Genomic DNA, 24,391 nt, shown 5'->3' with positions numbered 1-24,391 from the left:
GGGAACAAACTTTTAGTTTCGAAAGCAGCTATAAGATCCTTTAAAGATAATTAGCGAGCACACTTTTGTTCATTCTACACGAGATTTAAAATTTTGTTAAAATGTGCAAATGGAAGCATATCCTGTAGCTATTCTGACGTTTGAACTGCGGGGAGAGTTTTTTGCTTCAGAAAATTCTATAAATAGAATAAACGCTGAAAAGAAAAACTCTGAAACGCCAGGTGGGCGAATTAGTTACCAGCTGGATTTGGCGAATGGGTACCCTTCTTATCAGTCATTCGTTATGTGCCGAGGAATTAAGGAATTTTCTCTTTTGAGTATGTAATAATTAAATGTGATCAAAGCATTTTCTAAACCGGTAACTATTAAAAAATGATATTAAACCCTAAGGCCATTTTTGATCTATATATATATATATATTTCCTAAAGGCTTTCAGTTTCTAAAGCTGTTTTCTAATTAAACAAAACTTCTTAATTATTTGACACTCTTTTATTAATAGATAATAATTCACTTCACTTCTTCCTATTTACATTACACTCAATTTTATAGATGGATAATAATTTGTTCATTTCTAAGAATCGTTCTTGATCAGTGATAATTATTTGGTCTGTGTTTACGCAAGCGTTAGTACACAAGTTGTAAATTCGTAAAAATACCACTCTGAGGTCAATCAGAAGCAATTTCTGTTTGTAAAAATCAGAAAGTTTACAAAGATCTGTCTAATGTTGAATGATTTTGCAAATCTGATGAATAACGGAAAATTAGGAACTTTCTGAGAAGGATTATTGTAATCTGTAGTAACTGGATATATCCACAGATGGCCTAGATTGGTCTTCAAGGATGTTGTGAATTTAAAAATTGGGAGGTGTTAAGCGCAATTATTCAACAGTTTTGCATAGTTAAGTGAAATTCATGAATTAAAGATATGCATAAGCTTAAATGAAACTGTTCAGTAAGTGGTGAGGTGCACGCAGGCACCTGTTAAGTGAAACTAGTAATAGAGTGACTTTAGGCAGAAGAAGATATCGCGTACGTTATATCTTTTGCATTTTATGTTTACATTTGTTCTGTATAAATAAATGTATGTAAGTTCTCCATGACCGTATGAGTCTTAACTGACACACTAGATTTTGCCTGGTATAGAAAGTTCAGTCTGAGAATGTCCGAATAAGGGCCTTAACACAGCAGATCTCGGAATTTTTGTTATTATTATAATAGGTAAATAATTCGTTGACTCAAAAACCTAAAGTACCCTGGTAGGGTTTCACATCTTAAGTTATTTAATTTCTTGAACCCTACTGAGACTGTCAGGTGAATAATCGCCCTTTCTAGGGAAATACCAACTGTGTCAGAAGACAGTTTAAACAACCTTTTTATTTAAAACTTTATATTTAACAACAGAGCACGGTTTGTGTTTGCAGTTTAATCTCAGCTACTTTGCGGGACTTCAGATAACATAATTGTGAATTTAGACTTCAAAACAACTTCATGGCGAAGATTTACAGCTGCATGGACCTAACAAGCGTTGCTTCAGTTTGAACTACACTGAAGTGACAAAAGTCATGGGATAGCAATATGCAAATATACAGATGGCAGTAATATCGCGTAGAAAATGTATAAATGCGAAGTGCTTTGGCAGGGAATGTATAAATGCGAAGTGCTTTTTTTCATTTGTGTTCAAGTTATTCATGTGAAAAGGCTTTGACGTGATTATGGCCGCACGACGAGAATTAACAGACTTTGAACGCGGAATGGTACTTGGAGTTAGACGCATGGGTCATTTCATTTCGGATATCGTTAGGGAATTCAACATCCCGAGATCCACAGTTTCAAGAGTGTGCCGAGAGTATCTAATTTTAGGCATAACATCCCACCATGGACAGCGCAGTGGCCGACCACCTGCACTTAACGACCGAGACCAGCGACGTCTGCGTAGAGTTGTCAATGTTCACAGACAAGCAACACTGCGTCAAATAACCGCAGAAATCAATGTGGGACGTACGAGGGACGTGTCCGATAGGACAGTGCGGCGAAATTTGTCTTCCTCATGGAGGTAGGAAAGGGAGGAGGGGCCATTCCGCGCTAGAAGTGAAGCACTGCTTTGAAGCTTGGGTCACCAGACGGGAAGTTCTTTGTTTACATTCAGAAGCTCGCTTGACAAGATTCTGATAGTATTTCGACACACGACAGTTCCATAGAAATCGGAAAAGGGACACTCTCGCATGAAAGAAACATTCATAATGTAATGGATAATAGCAATTTGTACAGTTTACTGACATTTACGCAAAAATCACATCTTGGTTATTTTTCGATAACTAACAACAGCGATTTTGATTATGAATTTGTTTTATAAAGTTCTAAGCTGTTGCACTACAAAAACATAGATTTTAAGAAAATTGCTAAAAGAGATCTGCCAAAATTTATTTTCTAGAAGATTTGAAAAGTTTGAAACTTGATGGCTAAATGTAAATATAAAATTATGTATGTTAAAATATTTGTAATTAGGCACATAGGTCAGATTAACTTTTTATTAAATAGAGTAACGCATGCAAGGGCTATCTGCCTAAAGAGAGAGATGCCATCGTGGAGGAATTTTGAAGAAGAACTGACCTTTGAGTGGGTATTAAAAATAATACTTTGAATGAAAATTATAAATTTTCATTCAAATTATATTCATATATATTTTTTATGTAAAACTTTCGGGTGTATGCTAAATTAGTGTAAATTACTTTACACGAAAAATATAGTGAATGCACAGAAATTAAAGATTTGCACATGCCGGAAATGATAAATAGGAAATATGTATGGGTATTTATGCATGTCCTTGCAAAAAGCATGTATCTGCCTTTGACAAAATACTTAAATATTCATTAAATTATTTATAAATGTATTTATTTGAAATGAAGAATTTATTCACTTATAAACAACTGTGAAAGTACTGTGAAGAAATCTAATGATTAAATGTATCTAATTTATAATGATTATAAATGTTATCGAAATATATAATAACCTTAATATTGAATTGTAAACATAAATTGAAATCCTGTTGACAAATACGTTATAAAACTATTTAAGCAAGAATTGTTCGTATTGGAAAGCAATCTGTTAAAAGGTATTGTAAAGCAAATGCTATGAGATGCGCACTTAAGAACGTAATAAAGAGTTTTGGAATATGTATTGTTGAAATGAAGGGTAAAAAAAATCTGATATGTATAATTAAAAGAATTATTCCCTTTACATTTTATAATAACTCAGTTACAAATTTTAAATAATACTTTAAAAAAAAAAAAAAAAAAAAAACTTATTTTATTCTCTTTCAGAAATGTTCAGAGAAAGTCAAATACTATTTAATACCTATTTAATTATTAGGAATTCTCTAATTTAAAATGAACCGAATAGAGCATTAATTATAAATTGACTTACATTTTTCGATTTAAAAGAAGCCAAAAAATCATGTCATATTTCAGAAAGTATTTTAGGAAGAAGCTCTATGAATAGAAAATAAATAATGCATAATTTTAATATTAATAATACAGTAAACTTTGATCTTAATTTTTGTACCTTAACCGAATAAAATCGAATTACCTTATTTTTTTTTTTTTTTTTTTTTTTCCTAATGTAATTAACGAAAACTTGTGAAAATATTTCATTCAAATTAAACCATTCTGAGAAAACTGTCCTGTGAAAAGTATAGCATTTAATTCCGTTCAGAATGAAATGTTGTTTAAAAATATGTTGTTTTCACATACTTAGGACTCTGAAGTGTTGTAGAAAAAGAAAATATATACATTTATATGTATATTTGCGACGTAATTACAAAATATTTACACCCGAACGCGTCAAATCCCATAGAACTCAATGGTAAATGACCCAATGTTTTGGTCACCACGTAGGGATCGCCGGTGCTTCAGAGCAGGGTACGGAGAAACTTGTTTAGGGCGACTCTATCTTACTTCCTACCTCCATGGTCTTCCTTGGGCTATGTCAGCAGAAGACCGACTCGAGTGTATTTACTGACAGCACGACATCGCCTGCAGCGTCTTTCGTGGGCTCGTGAGCATATCGGTTGGTCCCTAAACAAATGGAAAACCGTGGCTTGGTCAGATGAGTCAAGATTTCAGTTGGTAAGAACTGATGGTAGGGTTCGAGTGTGGCGCAGACCCCAGTAAGCCATGGACCCAAGTTGTTAACAAGGCACTGTTCAAGCTGGTGGTGGTTCCATAATGGTCTGGGCTGTTTTGATATGGCATGGACTCGGTCCTCTGGTGCAACGGAACCGATCATTGACTGGAAATGGATACCTTCAGCTACTTGGAGATCACTTACAGCCATTCATGGACTTCACGTACTCAAACAACGATGGGATTTTTATGGATGACAATGCGCCATGTCAACGGGCCACAATTGTTCGCGATTGGTTAGAAGAACATTCTGGACAATTCCAGGGAAATGATATGGCCACCTAGATCGCCCGACATGAATCCCATCGAACATTTATGGGACATCATCGAGAGGTCAGTTCGTGCCCAAAACCCTGCACCGTCAACACTTTCACAATTATGGACGTCTATAGAGGCAGCATGGCTCAATATTCCTGCAGACTTCCAACGACTTGTTGAGTCCATGCCACGTCGAGTTGCTGCACTTCGCCGGGCAAAAGGAGGACCGACAAAATATTAGGAGGTATCCCATGACTTTTGTCACTTCAGTGTAAATGCGCGAGAGATTCATCTAGCAAAAAGACTGACCCTGGATAACTTAGAACATCGGTCCGCAAAGTGATATAAGTGGGTTCCCCAAAACAGTAGATTCATGATCACTTAAAATTATTTTGTCCTTAGAGGTACGCTATCGAAAATGTTTGGAGATCACTGATATAGGAAATTCAAGTCGAATAGCTGAGCGAGGGATTAGTATTAAGGTCAGCGTTGTGGCAAAACCTCTTTGTCTAATTTCCAAGAACTGTGTTCTTAAATACACTATTCTCATTTACGTACTAGTAAGAACGAACGAAAAGTAGGATCATAGGTTAGTTAAAATTCAGAAGTAAAGATTGTACATAAAATACTTGACAGTTGCCCTCACTAGAATTTAAAACATTCGAAAATAAAGCTCTTAATGACCTTGGTATAGTATTTTATGTTATAAAGCTGAAATTTGAGTCACCGTTTTCGCATAAATATACGCTAAATCCAGACTAAGTACGTATTATAGGTATGACATTTTTATAACTCCAGTTCTTGCTACAAAGCTTTCAACCTCTGAAATTTTGTCTTGGCTCTCTCTTCCTGCCAGACTCCTGGTAGTAAAACTAATGTGGCAACGAAGTACTTTTGGGCACATTAAGTATGTAAACAGATGAAAATCTTTTACATGAATCATTTGTTTTCAAATATCACTTAACTCATTACTCTACTCCCGTGCTTTGGTTTGCTGCATAGAAACAACTTCTACCTCCCATCCTAATTTCTATATGGTTAGCTTCTTAGACGCACGGTACCTAATTTCAACATCTCTGCTCTTCGTTTCAGTTCTGCTCTTCGTTTAGTGTTTAAAGTAGCGTTTACTTGAAATCATGTCAATTTCTTAATAGTTTTCACTTAATATACTGGCTTTTACTATCATAGCAATACGATAAATTTCCTTTTGCAATAATATTAAATTGTTAATAGATAGTTTTCATCATATGGTTAATTTTTGAATTATTCAGTATATTAATTTGCATTACATTTACTCAGTTTTAGGATTAACATAGGCAATGCTTGAATACGTACGCTAGTTGTCATTATTTTAATTTTACCTCAAAACTTTCTAAATGTTTGCAGTCTTTCGACCCTACCAACATAAGACTGAACATGAAATTCAAGGAAATCTGATGCTGGGGATTCATTATTACAAAAGCTTAAGCAGGACTGGCTCAATTTTAACTAAACACGCGAGTGATTTGGCTAGAGAAAAGGCTCGTGAGGGTGATTTACTTAGGTTAGCTGTCTGAACTTTGTGCCTAAATTTATTGAACTCTGTTATTAACTATACGCATCTCATTTACATCCTGCTGATACTTTACGAAAATTATACGGGATAGTATGGCGAGAATTCGTAAGATGAACTTAAAATAATAACTCATAAATAAATTTGTAAGCAATGTAATAGTGTAGTAAAGTAACTCTTAAATAAACTCGTAAATAACGTAAGGTTAACATAATTCGTGAGTTAATTAACATATGATATTCTGCACCCTGAATTCTCTGCATTAATAAATTATTTCCTGTCCATTTTTGAAGTAAATATTTAAATGTTCATTTTTTAATTCCATGCCATAAGTCACTCGTGCTAAATAATTATGGAATTCACTGCAGAATGTAGTGAGAAAATGGCCATAATATTGTCTAAAAGTCTCACAGATATAACTAAAATTCTATAAAGCCTTTTCCAATAAAAATTATTTTCCATGTTATTATTTTACCTATCCAGGACATGTTTCTAAACACATTAAATTGCAATAGTTTTGTGATGATCAACTTAAAATACAGTTTTATTTTGAAGCGTTGTGCGGTTCTGAGGTTTTGAAGTGATGCACATTTTTTTAGATTGATTCCTTTACGTTTATTACTATTTTTCAGAATACTATTATTTAAATAATCATGTTAAAAATAATATAAAATTCTTAAACTCTCGTTCTCTGTACTCTTTATAAAAAATGTCTGAAATTTTCCCACTTTTGCTTCCGCGAAGAACATTTTTACAGACTGGAAACTTTAAATCGAATATACTCTTCCGGATTTGAAGATTCAATGGTCTTTAAAGATAATTCGTTGAAGATGAATTTTCCTTTCCTATTTGCAACTCGTTTCAAATTTTAATTCACTGCGATTGGAAGAGGTCCTAACTTTGGATACCACAACTTGCAAGCGAGTTCCAAGTCAGATTTCATAACGTTACTTTACCGTTCTATTCAAAAACATTCTAATATATTGGATTTCTCTCCTAAATCTGAGGCCTCACAATTAATGAATTCTCTGGCCAAAATCAGAGGTCAACTCCGAGAAAGTTTCTGAGAGTGAACCGATATTGCAAACGCAAGAAGAAGGGAAATTCACACCTACAGCACACGTTTAAGTGAAAGATTTCTCTCAGATGTTTATTTTAAGGAAATAGATAATTTGAATAATATTCTTTAGTGGCAAAAACTTATACAACTACTAGCTAGTAAAACTTCAGAAATAAAAATTTTTAAACAATTTCTTCTGTTGCTGAGCAACAGTTACATCATACAAATATGGCGTTGCCCCTTCAATAATTAATATAGTTATTTGTTAAATAACAAGATATTACACCATATATACTTATTGCAAGAAATTCAGTTCCTGTTTTTCAGAATATTGCTGTGTTATTGCCTTTATATATTTGTACTTATATATTGATTTTAAAGAAAGTGTGATGTTGTTCTTGCATGTTACGAATTAGGCTTCATATTTGTGAAATTTTAGGAAAATATCCGTTTTTAAACTAACAAATGCAATAATTAACCTGTTTTAGTAATGAAATTATGCAATTTGTTATTATTTCTTTTATTTACATTTCTACTTTTACTTTAAGTACACATTATCTAATGCTAAATGTCAGATATTCTATCTAGATAATTTAGAAAACAATCATGAATATGCTGAGCCATATTGCACAGTGCCAGCACCAAGATGCCTTCTGGAAGATTCGCCTCAGCCTGTGCTGATAAACAGGGTATACATTTAATTATTATTACTGAATTTGTTATTAGTAATAGAATATCATATCATTATATAGTTAATAAAATGTATATTATGATAGAAGTTTTATGCATGAATCAATTATTGAACCATAGATAGCTACATAATCATAGAATAATTAAGTATTTTAGCTTCGGCTACGAAAAATATGAAATTAAAAACATCGCCGGCATTTTTGAAAAAGAATTTGAATGTAAAACAAGTATAAGTCAGCAATAAAAGCAGTACATATTTTTAAAATTTACAATAATATGCAATGAGTCTGTGCCAACTCTTTATCCATTTAAAAGATCAGAAGAGAGGGCTGCACGAAAAGAATTACAGAAAAACAATTGCCATAAAATAATTTACACAAAACGCCATGTTTTGAAAAGTAAACCTGCAGGGTTTCTCTTACTTTGCTTCTAACTATTTTGAATTTAATAAAGAGTTACTTTCGCCCTTCTTCTGTGCTGGTTTTTATTCATGCCTGTGCGAGAATTCGCCAGGTTCATTGTAGGATCTAATTTAGTTTTATGTGGAAAAAGAGAGAACGGCCTTACAAATCTATGTCTACCAAGTATGTTACAATGAAGATCCACGCAGCAAACAAAATGATATATGAATTTAAAAAAACAGTTATATTTAATCCGGTTCTGGAATACGTTAGATTTTTTGAATTATGATTTTTGGTGGATAAAAGGAAGCTACAGCTTTTTCAGTATCATCTCATGTATCTGTAATAAGGGTTAACATCAAGGGATGGCATAGAACTCTACATTTTATGAAAGTTCAACGGATAATCTATCCCCATATACGCCTAAAGAGATCGGTGCCGTCACACATAAGAAAGAAAGTGCCTAATGCACCTGCATATAGTCTAGTAAATGACGGAAGGATTTTCGCCATGATATCTCTGAATTAATAAAAAAAAAAAAAATTCCTAAAAATTCAGAAACATGTATAACCACTGCAACGAATTTCACCTCATATAATGACGAAATTAAAAGAAATGTTGTTCGATATAATTTTGTAGGTTTTTCCCACATTAACATTTAACAGTCATCAAATTGAAGAGCATGTCTATAAAAACAATTGTTGGAACCATCTATAGCTAGAGTGGTATATCATCGAAACAATTCCATCGGGCCGTTCTTTGCCTAGCAATAAAAGGAAACATGAAATTTAGCACAAACAACCAAATCTTTCTATCAATATAAGAATCATTTGGCAATGTTCTCTGAGAAGAGAATGTATCAAGCTAGTTATCACTACAGCCTCTAGTTCATAAAGGAGTATAGAGGTCACTGAAATTTATTATAAATTGAGATGTTTAGCTCCTGTGCATCCTGTTCACTGTTCCGTGACTTTGAAATTGCTCTTCCAATTACAGTTTATCTTTCTGAAAAAATATAATTAATAGGTCATTTCAAACCGACTTCAGCTCTCTATGTAATGTGAAAATTTTCCATCCCAGAATGTAGCGTCAACGTGATTTACGACTAGGTTATGATTAGATGCAATTTGTCTTTATGCTTCGCACCTATAAATTATAATGAAATTAAAAAATTATTAGGAATGTAAATTATCGAATCCTTCTCGAAATGTAAATTCCGAAATGAATCTCAAAATCTGGCAAATGATGCAAGATTAAATAAAACATAACAAGGGCCTATCGTTGTGATTAGAGTTATCTAAGGTTTAACTAAGAAACGATCTATTAAAGTAGAAGTATTTTAAACTGAATTTAGCAGTCTTATTTATCGACATGATTTTAAATTATCATTATTATTAGTCTGTAGCTTTTTCACGCAGCAAGTGGTTGATTCATAATGCTTTTTAACACAGCAGTATTGTACCTGTTATGCGACTTCGTAACGTTCAAAGCTGTAATAAGTTATGCTGGAGGTAGAGCACAAACGTTACTTTTTTATTTCAAAATGGGACTATTCCACAAAACAAAAGTATTATAAATAATCTTCCATGTATACTGCAGTACAGCTGTGAGTTGCGCCTCTGTCTTCAGGTGATTCCCTACAGACTCGCTTAAGGGATTTGCTGCAGAGAGCATGCAGGCAGATTGTTCAGAATAAGTTAAGCCGAGGAAACAAATTCGGAATCTGAAAAATCATTTTAAATTCTTATGAATGAATGAACTTGCAAAGGCAGGACGAATGAGCAGCTTGAGTATTTTAACGATTGCGATTATCATTTGTTCTTGTGCAATCTGAACTTACGTAACAAGGAACTGTTAACCTATTGTTTCATTAACCTACAGTCCCCTTTTTATCACTTCATATTTTGTTTTGTCAATGTGTAATGTTTAAGAGGAATCAGGAAATCAGGAATATCAGGAAACGTATAAGAGATGTTTCAATCGACAAAGAGGTTATCAACACAGCGAAGGAGGTGGCATAATTTATCCATGATAACATCTCTAACCTTCCTATTGTATCATCAGAGAGCATTGATCTGTGGCACATTACTTTAAAAATGAATTTGTATACCATGGACGTAGAACGAGAAATGTGAGGATAAATTTCAGCTTTCGAATTTAATTTGAGAGTGCGTGTTTGTTTGTACACTCATATTTATATATAATTCATGCGCAAAAGGTACAAAAGATATACATTGTAAATACTTAAAGAAAAATTTTAATGACGCGTTTTATGCCTTTCAGCCCAAAAGTGATGGATCATATTCTACAGTAAAGAGAAGTCCAAGTCGTAGTGGCCATTTTACATCTCTTGGTCCAGGTAAGCATTTCTTAGAGATTCGTAAGGTTTGCAAATTATAGATCCGATTAAAATCTCTTTAGAAATCGATTATATAAAATAGAGAAAACAAAGCGCATTGTTGTTTCAAATTATGGCTAATCTAGAGCACAAATACTCTGGCCCAAGTAGCACGGTGATGTAACGTAGCAATCTCGTCGCGTATGATATTGCAAAGACGTCGCATCATGTCTTCTTATGACGCCCAGATGTCCGCGTAGTTCCATGCATTTGCGATTGTCACAAAAACGTCGATTTCAAGGTCTTTACTCTCATTTCCTTTTACACAAAGACATCTCTTTCGCGTCTTTCACATTCTCGTCTCAGAAACGTAATGTCAGAAATGTTAGATTGAGATTGTAACGACGTCTTATAGTGACATTTTAGTGACGTCTTATTGAATCCATCTTTTTTGCGCATTTTGTGCGTTAAAGAGAAAAACCACAAAAACTGATACCTTGTTAGTTCTGTAATTTACCATTTGGGATAGTTGCAACGGCTCCTTACGAAGTCTTTTTATAAATATAATCCTTTTTATTGGACCGCTGTTTTACTAAAATGTTATTTAATTTTATAATCCACTGTTTTTCTAAAATCTGGCATCGATCTATGTACTAATTATTCGGAACATCTAAATAAAGTGCATATTTGATATGAAACTACATTTTTAACAATCTGTTAGTTAGATAAGAATGATGTATAAAGTAGTGGACAGACATATAACCTTTACACATGTTTAAATGTTTCAGCATACAGTCTAAATGACCTAATAATATAACGTCATTATGAATAACTGTGCCGCACAACCAGTATAGTGGCTGGTCCGGATTTGAATCTTAGAGAAGTCATGGGTGTTTGTAAATGTCTAAGTATACGGCGAGCTGAAATTCCTCTCACGAGGTTGGTGGTAGGGATAGAGGGGTGGGAAACCACCTCCTATTCGTTCACCTTTTCACTCAAGATTCAAGACATTCCAGAATCTCATTAATTAATGATACAAAAATATTGCTTTGGTAACCGAAAAGATTTTTAGTTCTGTTTTAACCCTTCGTAACTACATTCTTAAATCTTTTAAGAAAAGTATTAGAGAAAACATATAACTGAAAATCATTTCTATTGGAATTACTTCGGGTTGATGTTAAATAATTTCAAAGATCAGTGTTTTGATCTTCACTGTAGTGAGCAATAACTGAAAATTAAATCAAATATATCTTATAATTATCAAACGATGCATCTTAAACTAAATCTTTATTTTTTAAATACCTGAATTAGGTAAGAATAAAAGCAGGGAAAAAAACACTTCTGTATAAATCGTAAAATTCGCTAAATCTTGGATTTGGGTATCATATAAACTGACAGAAACAGACTTTGCGGAACGTTTAACCATTTGTGAAGTATTGCTGCAAAGACAAAAACGGAAATTTTTTGTATAAAATCGTAGGCGCGTCACAGTGAATCATCAACATCAACGTCAAAACCGTATGACTCAATCTAAATCAGGCACTTAAAGGCTAATGTCCGCAATATGCTCAGAGACATGACGAAATAATTCTACTTCATGAGAATGCCAAACTAGGAAACCGAGTGAATGAAACCTTAAAGGGACTTGGATGGCATACGCCACCCGCCATATTCTCCCGAAATCGCCCCTTCCGATTGCCATTTGTTTCGATCCCTGCAGCATGGCCTTTCTGAACTACGCTTTATTTTTTTTAAGGATCTGGAAAACTGGCTTCATCAGTGGGTCCTCTCAAAAGAACCTGAATTTTTTCATTGAGGAATCCATTTGTTATCCTAAAACTAGGAAAAGGTTATCACTGCCGAAAGATACTATTTTACATTATTTTATAGCATTCTATTAAAATAAACATGTTTTTTCTGTCCAACAAACAGCGAGAATTAATTCAAGTAGTCAAAATTTGCCATATGAAAAGCTTTTAGGATTTCTTTAATACAATGGAAATGATAACGGTAACGAAAATAGTAATGAAAGGCACAGCTATATTTGATTGTCAGAAGGTTTGCTTAAATTTGTTATCTGGCAATTTGAGATCGCATCTATCCTCCGCAAAAAATATTTACTATTAAATCAGTAAAAATTTTTAAAAAAATTCTGCTCATTATGTGAATATGATCTTAGAAATATCTTTCTTAAACTACATAAAAAAGCGAATTCTCGTAAGAATTAGCGGTTTGATATACCGAAAAGTCATTAGCTTTTTTTAAGTAGTAGATGTAAAAAATGTACAATGCCCTAGGCAGGATTCGAACCTGGACTTCTGGAATACACTCAGACCGTACCACTGTTACACCACGAAGGCGTGCGGAAAGGAGAGAGAACTCCTGTTGGAATGGGAGTGGCCTGCTATGACCATAAAACCTTCTATTGACCATTTTGGTACCTTATATACTTCCCCTTTTAAAGGAAGACTGGAGATAAGAGAACCCAATCGCTAAATTCTGGTGGTAACGAATTGTCGTCCACCACGTCTTAGTTCGAGAGCCACTTAAGGCCCGTCCACACGAGGACGCTCCCGACGTAGTTGACGTAACTTTTTTGACGCCGGCGTAAATTCGCATGACGCAGAAGACGTAAAACTGAGGACGCTCCTGTTCAGCTTTTTCGCCCGCGACGCGCGCGTTTAGCCAATAGCTGACTGAATTCGGATCACGTGTCATGATCTGCTCCAAAGTTTTGTTTACAGCTTTCAACATGGCGGCTGCGTTTAACGACGAAATACTTATCAACGAGATTCGACAATACCCACTGTTATGGGATCACAAACTCAAAGATTATCGCAATAAAGAAAGAAAAGAACTAATCTGGATAAAAATATCGAATAGTATAGGATACGACGGTAAGTCTGTTTCATATATTTTAAGGAACATTTTTGCTTATATTATATTTTTTTGTGATATGAAACGTATGCTTACTAATGATTATAATATGCTTATTTTCAGTTAATACTATCAGACATCGATGGAAATGTCTGCGTGATAGATATGTTAGGGAGTGCAAGGCTCTAAAATCAAAAAATAGGAGTGGCTCTGAAGCTACAACTCCAAAATTTGGATTGTATGAGGAATTATGTTTTTTAAGAGATACAGTTAGTCATCGACCGTAAGTATTTCTAACAACTTTTAATATTTTAAAACGATTACTATATTCTGTATATTTAAAAATATCACAGCTATACGATATATATTCTCTACTTTTGTAGTTGAAATAATAAAATTGAATTACATCTTTAAATGTATAGTTCTGATATTGTTTATTATATAAATTTGCTAAGGGAATTTTGTAACTACATTAACAAGTGAGAATACTTTTTGTAAGGCTCAAAATATTCCTGAAGTTGTTAAGAATTTTATAACTGCTTTTCAAAATGGTATTTATTTAAGGAAATTTATATAAAATTTAATAGGTTGCTTACAGATTATTTTAACTAAGCTATATATGTAAAAGAGAAACACCTTGGAAGTGCAGTTTTGAATAAGAGAAAGACACATGTGGAAGAAGCCATGAAAACTATTTTGGAAGGTCCTTAAATGTGGCTCATGCTATAAGAAACGATTTCATTTTTTAAGTACAATTTGAAACAGAAATTTTTTTATGACATGCCTTGTTATCAATCATCAAATTAATTTTAAATTACATTGTGTTTAATAGCATTAAGCAATTTGAAACTGCTTGATGTACACTTAGCATCAAATTAAGAAACAAAAGTTCCATTTATGGAATTTACTACTGTGCATATGCTACATTTCATATAGACATTGTATGACAGCAGAAATGACATGTATTAACAGATGTTGCATTCATATTCTTAACAGCACTATGAATATATGTAACGTATACTGGAGGAGAGGGAGGGGATATCTTCTGCTCCAGTTTGTAAAATAATTTAAAGCTTAAGTTAATTGTTTCAGAAAACTAAACTACTTTTTTTATGCAAAAGCTCTTGTGCAGGGATTCCAAACTTTTTTTTTTTTTTTTTTGACTTCCTTTAAAAGGATGGTTTTCTTCAATGCTTTCTCTATTATATGTGGCATGAAACATAATCATAATACAAATAACTGCACAAGCATAACTGGTAAAATCCTAGTATACGCTACAGCCTTGACGCGATTTTGAAAATTATCGCCAACACCAAAATGACCCAAACAACGTTCTATGTATAACTATATATATTCTTTAAATGACCCGTTAATACTTCATCGTATATGCCCCGTTTTTACTGCTCATCATAAAGTCGCCAAATCCCGTGTGAACAGGATACTAGGATTAAACCGTATAACTTAACGATAACATATTGAAATATAAACAAACGTTTCAAGAAAAATTGATACATCTTTATTATAGCATTTTCCTAAATTTAATTGGTAATCAATGCACTGATATATCTGTGTTGGCTTATAGTACCCCTAAATTTAATTGGTAAACAACTGAGATGTAATATGCAGTGAGGTATAAGAACACACGACAAGATTTCCAGAAGATATTTCAGTCGATTAGTGATTTATGTCTTGGGGGGGGACTGCTGTAAGACCGATATACCAAAATTGTTTATTAGATTTATTTTATATTATTTTCTCTATTATTATTATATTTAATTTTACAAATGTAAACAAGTTTTTAGAAACAACATTACAGAAAAGTTCCATTTTAATTAATGCAAATGCTGCACTTGATGTAATGATGCATTTTTTTAAGTGTTCGGCATAAAACTGCTTGGTTCTTATTAAGACTACTTCTTCATTCGAAAATGCTCAGCCTATTTCTTTTTTTACATTGAAAATTCTCATCTTGACTAAAGAGTACATCTACTACGTTAAAAAAAAAAAAAAAGGGAAACTCGATAACATTATGTGATAACTTTTATTTTGGAATATTTCTCTTTGATAATATTTAATTCCTAAACTTCCATTTTGAATAAGACTTCTGCTTGAACATCCTCCTTCAATATAATCAACTCTTCTTACATCATAAAATCTAGATCAAATATTGATCTGAAATTGCAATTCAGAGGTTCCATGAGCCACTGACAAATTTAAATTTCCAATTTTGCAAGCATCTTGTATATAACAATATGTTTTCTGAGAAAGTTTGCATTTTTATATTTTTGGTTGTGTTTTCTTTGTTCCTGCATTTATTCTTTTATACTGTACTTTTGCATAAATAATTTATACATTTTGAAAATGGGATTTTAAACTTCTATTAAGTAATTTTTATGTATTTTTTCCCTTATATTTATTTTGTATGGTGTTCTTCTTTACCACATGTGTAGTTTTATATCAATAAACAATTAATTATACATTTTTTATTCAATGGGGGCTTGATTATTCCTATAAATTGTTGGTGCATATTTGCAATCGACCCTTTTGATCCTCATTGACCTCTGTGGGTTCAATATCAACCTTCTTAAAAACTATAAATATCTAGTTATGGCTATTAAATGATTCTTAATTTTAATATGTAGCTTCTTCCAACAAAGTTTGGCTACTTTACATGAAAATTGAAATGAAATGAATCTAAATTGTTACACACACACAATGTATATGTTTATGTATATATATTAATTTTATTTATATTTTCTCTTAATGTTTCCTCTATTTACAGGACCACGAGCAATATAATTGATGAGCCTTCACTCCCTATCGAAGACACAATGGAGTCATTTAATGACTCCATAAATTTTGATGAATCATTAAATGAAGAAGCTGCATGCAGCAGCCAACTTGTAGATGGTGGAGAGATTTTAGAACCTCCACTTAAAAAGCAAAAGAAAAAAGACATCGATTCAAAATTGTCGACTTATTTAGATTTGGCAGCAGCACGATTAAAATCACGGAGCCAAACATCAGATGATGAACACTTTCTACTATGTCTCCGTGATGACTTTGGTGCTGTACCACGGGAAAAAAAATGAATTAAAAAGAAGAATGTTTGAATTAATTGCAGAATATGTAAAATAAAAAATTATGTTTTTAATTTCTGTTTTATTATTTAAGACTATGTACTATGAGCATCATACTTAACATGACTTTAAAATTATTATTTAAGTGTTATGCATATTTTCTTTAAATAAAAACTAATTTTACATCCTATTAAATTAAGTAATGGAAACAAAAAATCTACTTTAAGCGTGTACACAGCATAGACATTTCAGGAAAATATAAAAGTGCATCGTACATTACAGAACAAGACAACAAAATGCCTCGGCAATAAGTATAAACTAAATTTTTAGCAATGATAAAAGCTGAATGATCTGAAAAAGGTATACAGAAAATAGATGTCAATAATGTCAGCATAATGATACACATCTTAACTATTGTAATGAATCTACATTCATGCCTAATTTGTCTATGTTATACTTATGGAATAACATTTACAGCCAGGTTTCGTATTGTAGCAGATCTCTAACAGAAAATTCATTACTGTAAGGTACAAATTTATTTCTTAGCTAATATTTTTTGATAATTTTATGCTTTCTGGTGAGAGAAATCTTATTTTGTTAATATACATCATATAGTCTTATATTCATAATGCAGAAGTTTTATATATATTCATAATGTTTTATATATATTCATAATGTTTATTCATAATGTTTTATATATTATATTCATAATGTTTTATGAATTATATTCATAATGTAATTATATTCATAATTCATATTAATTTATATTCATAATGTAATTATATTCATAATGTTTTATATATATTTTATATATATTCATAATGTTTTATATATATTCATAATATTCATAATGCAGAAGTTTTATATACTTCAGGAAATAAATCAGATAATAAGGAAATAAATAATATAGAAGTACTGTGAAAGTAATATACACTTTGAAATTATTTATAATAATCACAAAAAGTATCAAAGTGAGCTGTGCAATGCTTACATGTTTTTCCAACCTGTTTTATTTTTTACACATTGTACATGTATATTTATTTTGAAATAAAAAAAAATATTATTTACATACATTTATCTTTAATTTGGGTGCACTGTCAGACCTATTCTTTTATTTTGCCAAGAGAGTGCTCCTTCATTTTCAAAATAACTACAAAATAAATCACGAACAGATCCAGAGGAAAATGAATAGTTATTGTTCCCTAATCTAAGAATTCTCACTAGACCATTGTTTGGAGATGTATCATCTCGCCAGAGTCCATTAGCTGTCTCAAGCATGGGTCTGTCGGCAAAATTAGGTGGGCAGTATTTATAATTATGAGATATAGACTCGTATTTCATCAAGAAATTGTGCAGGCAGCAACATGCCTGAATAACTAATGTTGCTGTCTGAGGCTGTGCAATAATTGGATTCCGTAAAATCCTCCAGCGAGCAGTCAAAATACCAAATGTGTTTTCTATACATCTTCTTGCCCTGGAGAGCCTATAATTGAAAATCCTTTTTGAATTACTTAAGTTTCTACCTGAATATGGACGCATGAAATTTTCTTTCAGTCCAAATGCTTCATCTCCAACGAAGACATGTGGCAGACATTTGGAGCTTTTTGGTAACTTTTTGTACCCAGGCAGAAATTCTTTATCACGAGAAAGCTTTTTCCCAAGGTTTGAAGCTGAGAAAATGCCTCCATCACTGATTCTGCCAAAATTTCCAATGTCCACCATTGTAAATAAATATGAAGCATCACATGCAGCCATCAAAACGATGCTGTGTGACCCTTTGTAATTGAAATAGGTAGAGCCAGCATGTGCTGGAGCCTGAATGACAACATGTTTGCCATCGACAGCTCCAACACAATTTGGGAAGTCCCACACTGTGCCATATTCTACAGCTATTCTCTCATAATCACTTTTCTCTGGCTCTTTTAGATATACCGGCTGAAGAGCTGTCCATATAGCATTGCATGTCTCAGGCACCACAACTCCTACAGTAGATTTCCCAACACGAAAACTATATGCCAAAGAACTGTAGCTGTTTCCAATTGCAAGGTGCCTAAAAAGAATATATATCACAAAGATTAAATATATGTAAAGTATAAATCACAACACATTTATAAACATATCAAATTGAAAGCAAGTTATTTTAAAAATACATCTACCAATGCATTATTTCACAGTTTATCATTTCAGCATAATTGGCAAATAAGTACTTCGATCAGAGTTTACATTCTTTATTGAGTTATGCACTAAAATATTTACTTTATGTTTAATATGGTAGATGTTTTTAAATAAAAAGAATGACTCTTAATATTAGAACTGCTGATGAGAAATAAATATATATTTCAATCAAGAAAGAAAATCTTCCATTTTGATGAATCATTTGCTTTTATTTTAAGTAAATCAAGACCTGTTTAGTGACTGATGAGTATGGCGTATAAAAGCGCTGTCCTAGCTGGATTCTTCGTTTTCCGCATGGATTTCGAACAGCATGCATCGTTACACCAAAGCAGAGCTTGCCAACATGCGTTTCATGTATGCATAAAGAAATGAATTAACTGTTCAAAGAATGTACAAGGAGCAATGTTACGGGGAGGTCTTACTTAAACCAGCTGTTTACAGACAAATGTGATTCCAGCATGATTGAGCCCCAGCTCACTTCAGTGGGAATGTCAGGATTGGATAGGATGGGGAGGAACTGGCCACTGTGTTCTCCTGATTTAACCTGCTTCGATTTCTTCTTTTTGGGGTCATATTAAAGGCTTCGTGTACAGGAGTCCAGTCACATCTGCAGGTAATCCTTGTTTCCCACTTGTCTGTTGTTGCTGGACATGTGCTCGACATACTTGACGTCTTTTCTAAAGTACGCTGATCCATGTGTCGCCACTGAATTTTGTGTCTTTGTTGGTAGCCACTCTTTCAAATGCCTATTGTAAACTGTTAATAATTTTTTTCTTTTGTCTTTACTTGTCTTTTCAGTTTCCTGTGATTCATACTGCTTTACGTGCTAGTCTTTAACGCGACATTACCACACATGCATTCCTATATGAAATCTGTTTATTCAGGTCCCCTCTGCCTGCCTTTACATTTTTGACATATAGTTTTGAACCACCCTGTATATGTACTCAGAAAAAGCTGTAATGTAACACAAGATAATACTCTTTTTCTAAAAAAATTACAGAGTATCATAAAAATTGTTACATTGCCTATTTTTAAAAAGACGTGTTTTACAAACATTGAAATATTTATTCTTGTATAGTGTTTCTGAAAAGGCATTCATATTAATTCATTTGCATAAATTACCAATGGACTATGTACCTTTCAATAATAAAATAGTACTAAATACACCATTTGAAAATTTAGAATCACATACATAAAAATTTAAGTTGAATTATTTATTTACATTTTATTTACCTCATTCATCATCAATAAACACTTAATGGTATATCTGCCTATTATGGGAGGGGGAAAACTTTCATGAAGAACTTTATAAAAGGAGTTCGTTTGTAGTTCTAATAATTATGCAAACACCCATGGGGAGGGGGAAAAAAACATGCACCTAAATAAGTTCCACACCTCTGGAACTAAGACCAGCATTTAAAGGCTTTAGTCACATAGTCAGTGACAGGCTTGAATGACTGAGAGTGTTTGGTTTAAAGGTCGGTAAGCAAGAAATAGAAAAATCAAAATGATTATCTCATTTGACATTCATATAAATATTGCAGAATAATTGAAATCAAATGAATGATAGAATTTATGCTTTTTTAACAACAACAAAAATCCTGCAATCAATAATAAATAGCAATGTTTGATATTCTAAATAAAAAACAAAAAGTAAAGGGTATCATGCATTAGAGTGTTTGTCAGACCAACTGCTAGAAGTTAAATTTTTAGAGAAAAACTTTTAATTATGAAATCTATTTTTCTTTTATTTTCCTTATTGTTAATAATTTATTTAAATTACAAGTCCATTATTAGTTGATGATAAACAAGAATAAAACTAATAAATAATTAATGTACTGCAGTTTCTTGCTTAAAGGGTTTTTTAAATTTCTTCCTTTAATCTGATTCATAATTTAGCACGGCTTAAAATCAGCTGAAGCCTGGCTTCAGTACTCCTCAATTTTTTAGTGAATTTTTTTTTTTTTTTCCAGGCAGAGAACCCAAATTAAATAAATTTTTTACTTTAACATATTTTTTATTATATATCATACATTTATAGGATATATTTTATAATATTTTTCAGTATATTTATAGGAAATGCAAACTTACCTCAAACAAATGCTCAGCCTTTCTTCTGGACTCAGTGGAGCTCTCATATTTGTCTGATTTTTAATAAGCAAGGGGCTTACTAAAGCTGCAAGTCTATCAAACTGGTCGATACTCATCCTGAAGTAATTAAAAAATAATTCAGGATAATCGGTTCGCATACGAGGCAGTAAAGAAAAAAAATCTCCTTGAACAGGTCGCTCTAAATAAACCTTTAGAACCCATTCTCGCCGTTTTTAACGTTTTTGCCGCTGCTTAATGACTGTACTTAATAGTAATGTTTCATCTATCCAAAAATCATCTCAATCTGACATCGTGTAGCAAACTTACAGAAAGACAACTGCTCCGTTTACCCGGGAAACAACGCTATCTGACAGCGTCACGTGATTATTTTGCGCCAAATAATTCTATTGGTTAAACGCACTCGTCGCAAGCGTACTCGTTTGGACGCTGTTACGCAGGTAACGTAAATGCGCTTGCATTATCTACGTCGGGAGCGTCCTCGTGTGGACGGGCCTTTAGACGTGGTGGACGATAATTCGGCTATAATTAGTTCGAGAGCCACTTATAGAATCATTAGGCTATTTTGAAGCAGGAGATGCAAAAAATGTGAAACGCTCTCACCGGGACTTGAGCCTGCATCTCTCGAAAACGCGAGTATAATGACAGCACGAAGAGGCACGCGGAAAGGTGAGAAAAAATACCTTATATACTCCGCTTTTTAAAGGGCGACTGGGGATTAAGGGACAAAATTGCGAAATCTTGGAATGCTGAATTATAGTTAACCATCTTTGAATTCGGGCGCCGCAAGCAGTGTCAGTATTTGTTTTCATTATCCCTGAAGGACTGTTAATTTCGTTTTGGCATTTTGCGTGGAAACCTTTAAATGTCCGTTCACTTTTCAAACTGTTACCACTAAATATTATCGCCCTGTGTTATATTTAAAGAAATTAAATAATGAAGAATCTGCATAACTGTATGTAGGTTTCTCGCATTGTGATAAAACAACGGTACCTAGAGCCATCAAATTTTGAATAACGTACTTCTCCACTCGAATATGGGTATCTAAAAACCCATATTTGGAAATTTGAAGTTTGTTTTACTATCTATTTCATATTTTGTAATAATTTAACTAATTTTTGATTAACAGGCTCAACGATTTCAAAGCGAGCATATTACGATTTTAAAGCGAGTAAATAACGTAATCCTCCAGCTAATTTGGGCATCTGGAAGCCCTAATTTGGAATTTGTTTTATTATCGATTCCATATTTTACATGTCTTTAACACTTTAACAAATTTTTTATTAACAAACTCAACGATTTCAAAGTGAGCAATGGCAACACTATGCGGGAAAAAAAAAAAAAAAAAAAAAATTATCTCTAGCGCGCTATACTGTGCATGGGAAATTTTAAAGCTATGCTCATTTTAAATCTATTTCGCGATATTGCTGTTGAACTGAATTTTATGGTTTACGTGCGAAGAACATGATATTTAATAAATAAAGGTAACCCACAAAACTTTAAAAAAACGCCCCTTTGGGCATAATGTAAAATCTGAAAGCTTTCAAAAATGTTTTGAAGGATATGTGAAAAATGTGCAGGGTCCTCGCCGGAACGCGAACCTAGATTTCTCGAATACGCGCCCACTGTGCTACGAAGGCATGCGGAAGGGAGTGAAAAAATACCTTATAATATTATAATTTAAATGCACTTTAACTGCTAAAATACACTGAAAATTCGTTACGTTTTAATTAACTAATTCGTTACGTTAAGTAATATTTATAACTTATTGGTTATAAAATAAATTAATTTCAGTTTTCAAGCCCGTGAAAACTATTTTGGTCTAGTTTTATACATGAAAGTACACAAGTTCAGTTACAAATAAAAATTTATGCTCCTGAAATTATTAGAATAAGTCTTCAATAAGACAGAAAAGTTTCAAATGAGAATTATGAATGACATGCGAAACTCGTATGCCAAATGCGTTATTTCTCACCGTTAATCAATGTCTTTGACTCGACAGTAAGGAGATGGGAAACAAATCACTAAAAGCGACGTTCCGGTAAATTGTGCGTCTTTTGATGATGATAAATTACAAATTCATATTGATGTCCATTTATCGAATTCGTTTCTTTTAAATGATGCATAGCAAATTTTCGTCAGCTGCTACCGCTTTTGAAATCTATGAATATCTCTCTTTTTGAGTCAGCGTCAAGATATATTTACGCCTTGATTTATAATCAATATTCCTATCAGTTAAATTTTCTTTAAAATGCCTCAGCAATTTAAAATGTAGTGCATAATATGGAGAGGAATATATGTAAGGTGTTGAAAAAATTGTATAAACGCTATAACTGTTAAACATTAATTTAGGGTTTTCTCTTTTGAAAAATATCTTAGGAAATAAATTTTAAATAAATCTCCTACTGGAGATATCATCACTCAAATTAGAGATGAGTTTGAGGCAGCTGGATCTCTTTAGAATAATAGGAGAAATGTTCTGGACATCAACCAGCCACATCAACCGGTTTAGGACATCAACCAGCCACGCATGGTAAGAGATTTGAAGGAACTGTAATGTCAGTATTTAAGAGCGTATTTTGTGAGGCAAGCACGTTGTGAGACAACAGTTTCAATATAACGTGCTCATTGTATTTTAAAACTCTGTCATTCAGAACGTTACTTTCTAATAAGATTCCTTATTCTAAAGTAGATAATGCGAGCCGAAATGCCCCAGGTTTCATCTGACATTTGGAAATATACACAAATATCCATATTGCACATGTCTGGAGCAATCAGTGTGCAAATGTTTGGAGGCTACATTTAAAAATAAGCAATGTTAAAAAACTATTTCTATAGATTTTCTTAAATTTTGACTATGTATCAAATGTTAGTAAACTTTATGACCATTCAAAGAGTGATATTCTTTTATTACCATACGAATCGATTAATGAAAGGAAATGTACCATGTAATTCTATTAGTACCAGCACATAACTCTTTGCTACCGCAAACGGTACAGCAAATTACAGACTATGCAGTGAAATAAAAATTATATACACTAATGTTTGTGAAAAATGCAACACCATGAAAGAATTTTTGGAAATGAATGAAATTTATGTGACATGTTACTGATAGTAGTAAAAATCAGCGATCAAATTTACAAGATAAAAAACAAAATGAATGTCGGAAATCAGTACTTTTTGTGTTTTCCAACCTGAGCGATGAGAGTCTGTATACGTCGTGTCACTGAACCATGCAGGTTCTGAACATAATCATAGGAATGACATTCCATATGGTTTCGACTAGAAGTAGTGTGTGCCCCACTCAAATGATTTCAATATCACCATTGTTGTAACATTTGCTTTATAGATATAATTCATTTAATTTTACGAGTTATTTATTTTCTTGAAAAAGAAATAAATGTAATTTTATAAGGTTCCAAGAAATCGAAAATTTCGATACAAAATATATAGTATTATTTTAATTTAAGATTACACATTTATTTACAATAGAAATATTAGGAAACATTATTAAACTTAAATTGTATATAATCTAGAAAAATATACTATTCTTACTTAAGAACCAGTCCCTCTAGTGGAATATTAACAGTATTAAGATATTCCGCACGAATGCATTCCGAGTTAGTACTGCTAATGACAGAGTTGTTATAGCTATTCGTAAAGCTAAAT

General features: G+C 32.7%; 2 protein-coding genes across 2 annotated transcripts in view; both read left to right on the top strand.

Annotated features, from left to right (window-relative positions):
* The window catches only part of LOC118201867 (cell adhesion molecule Dscam1-like), a 476,421-nt gene that overhangs the window by 416,548 nt on the left and 35,482 nt on the right, over positions 1-24,391 (top strand). The window contains exons 25-26 of the mRNA XM_085815870.1: positions 7,641-7,741; positions 10,427-10,502. Of these exons, the coding sequence (XP_085671996.1) occupies positions 7,641-7,741; positions 10,427-10,502 (177 nt within the window). The remainder of the gene's footprint in view (positions 1-7,640; positions 7,742-10,426; positions 10,503-24,391) is intronic.
* LOC146997771 (transcription factor Adf-1-like) lies at positions 12,852-13,667 on the top strand. Its single transcript, XM_085814289.1, has 2 exons — positions 12,852-13,378; positions 13,482-13,667. The coding sequence occupies exons 1-2, from the start codon at positions 13,198-13,200 to the stop codon at positions 13,643-13,645; spliced, it is 345 nt and encodes a 114-aa protein (XP_085670415.1). The 5' UTR covers positions 12,852-13,197; the 3' UTR covers positions 13,646-13,667.

The sequence above is a fragment of the Stegodyphus dumicola genome, chromosome 4, assembly GCF_044657685.1.
Source record: "Stegodyphus dumicola isolate Sdum_Otavi_A_Nest chromosome 4, ASM4465768v1".
Classification (NCBI taxonomy): Eukaryota; Metazoa; Arthropoda; class Arachnida; order Araneae; family Eresidae; genus Stegodyphus; species Stegodyphus dumicola.
The sequence above is the reverse complement of the archived record's forward strand: the minus strand, read 5'-3'. Positions and strand labels throughout refer to the sequence as shown.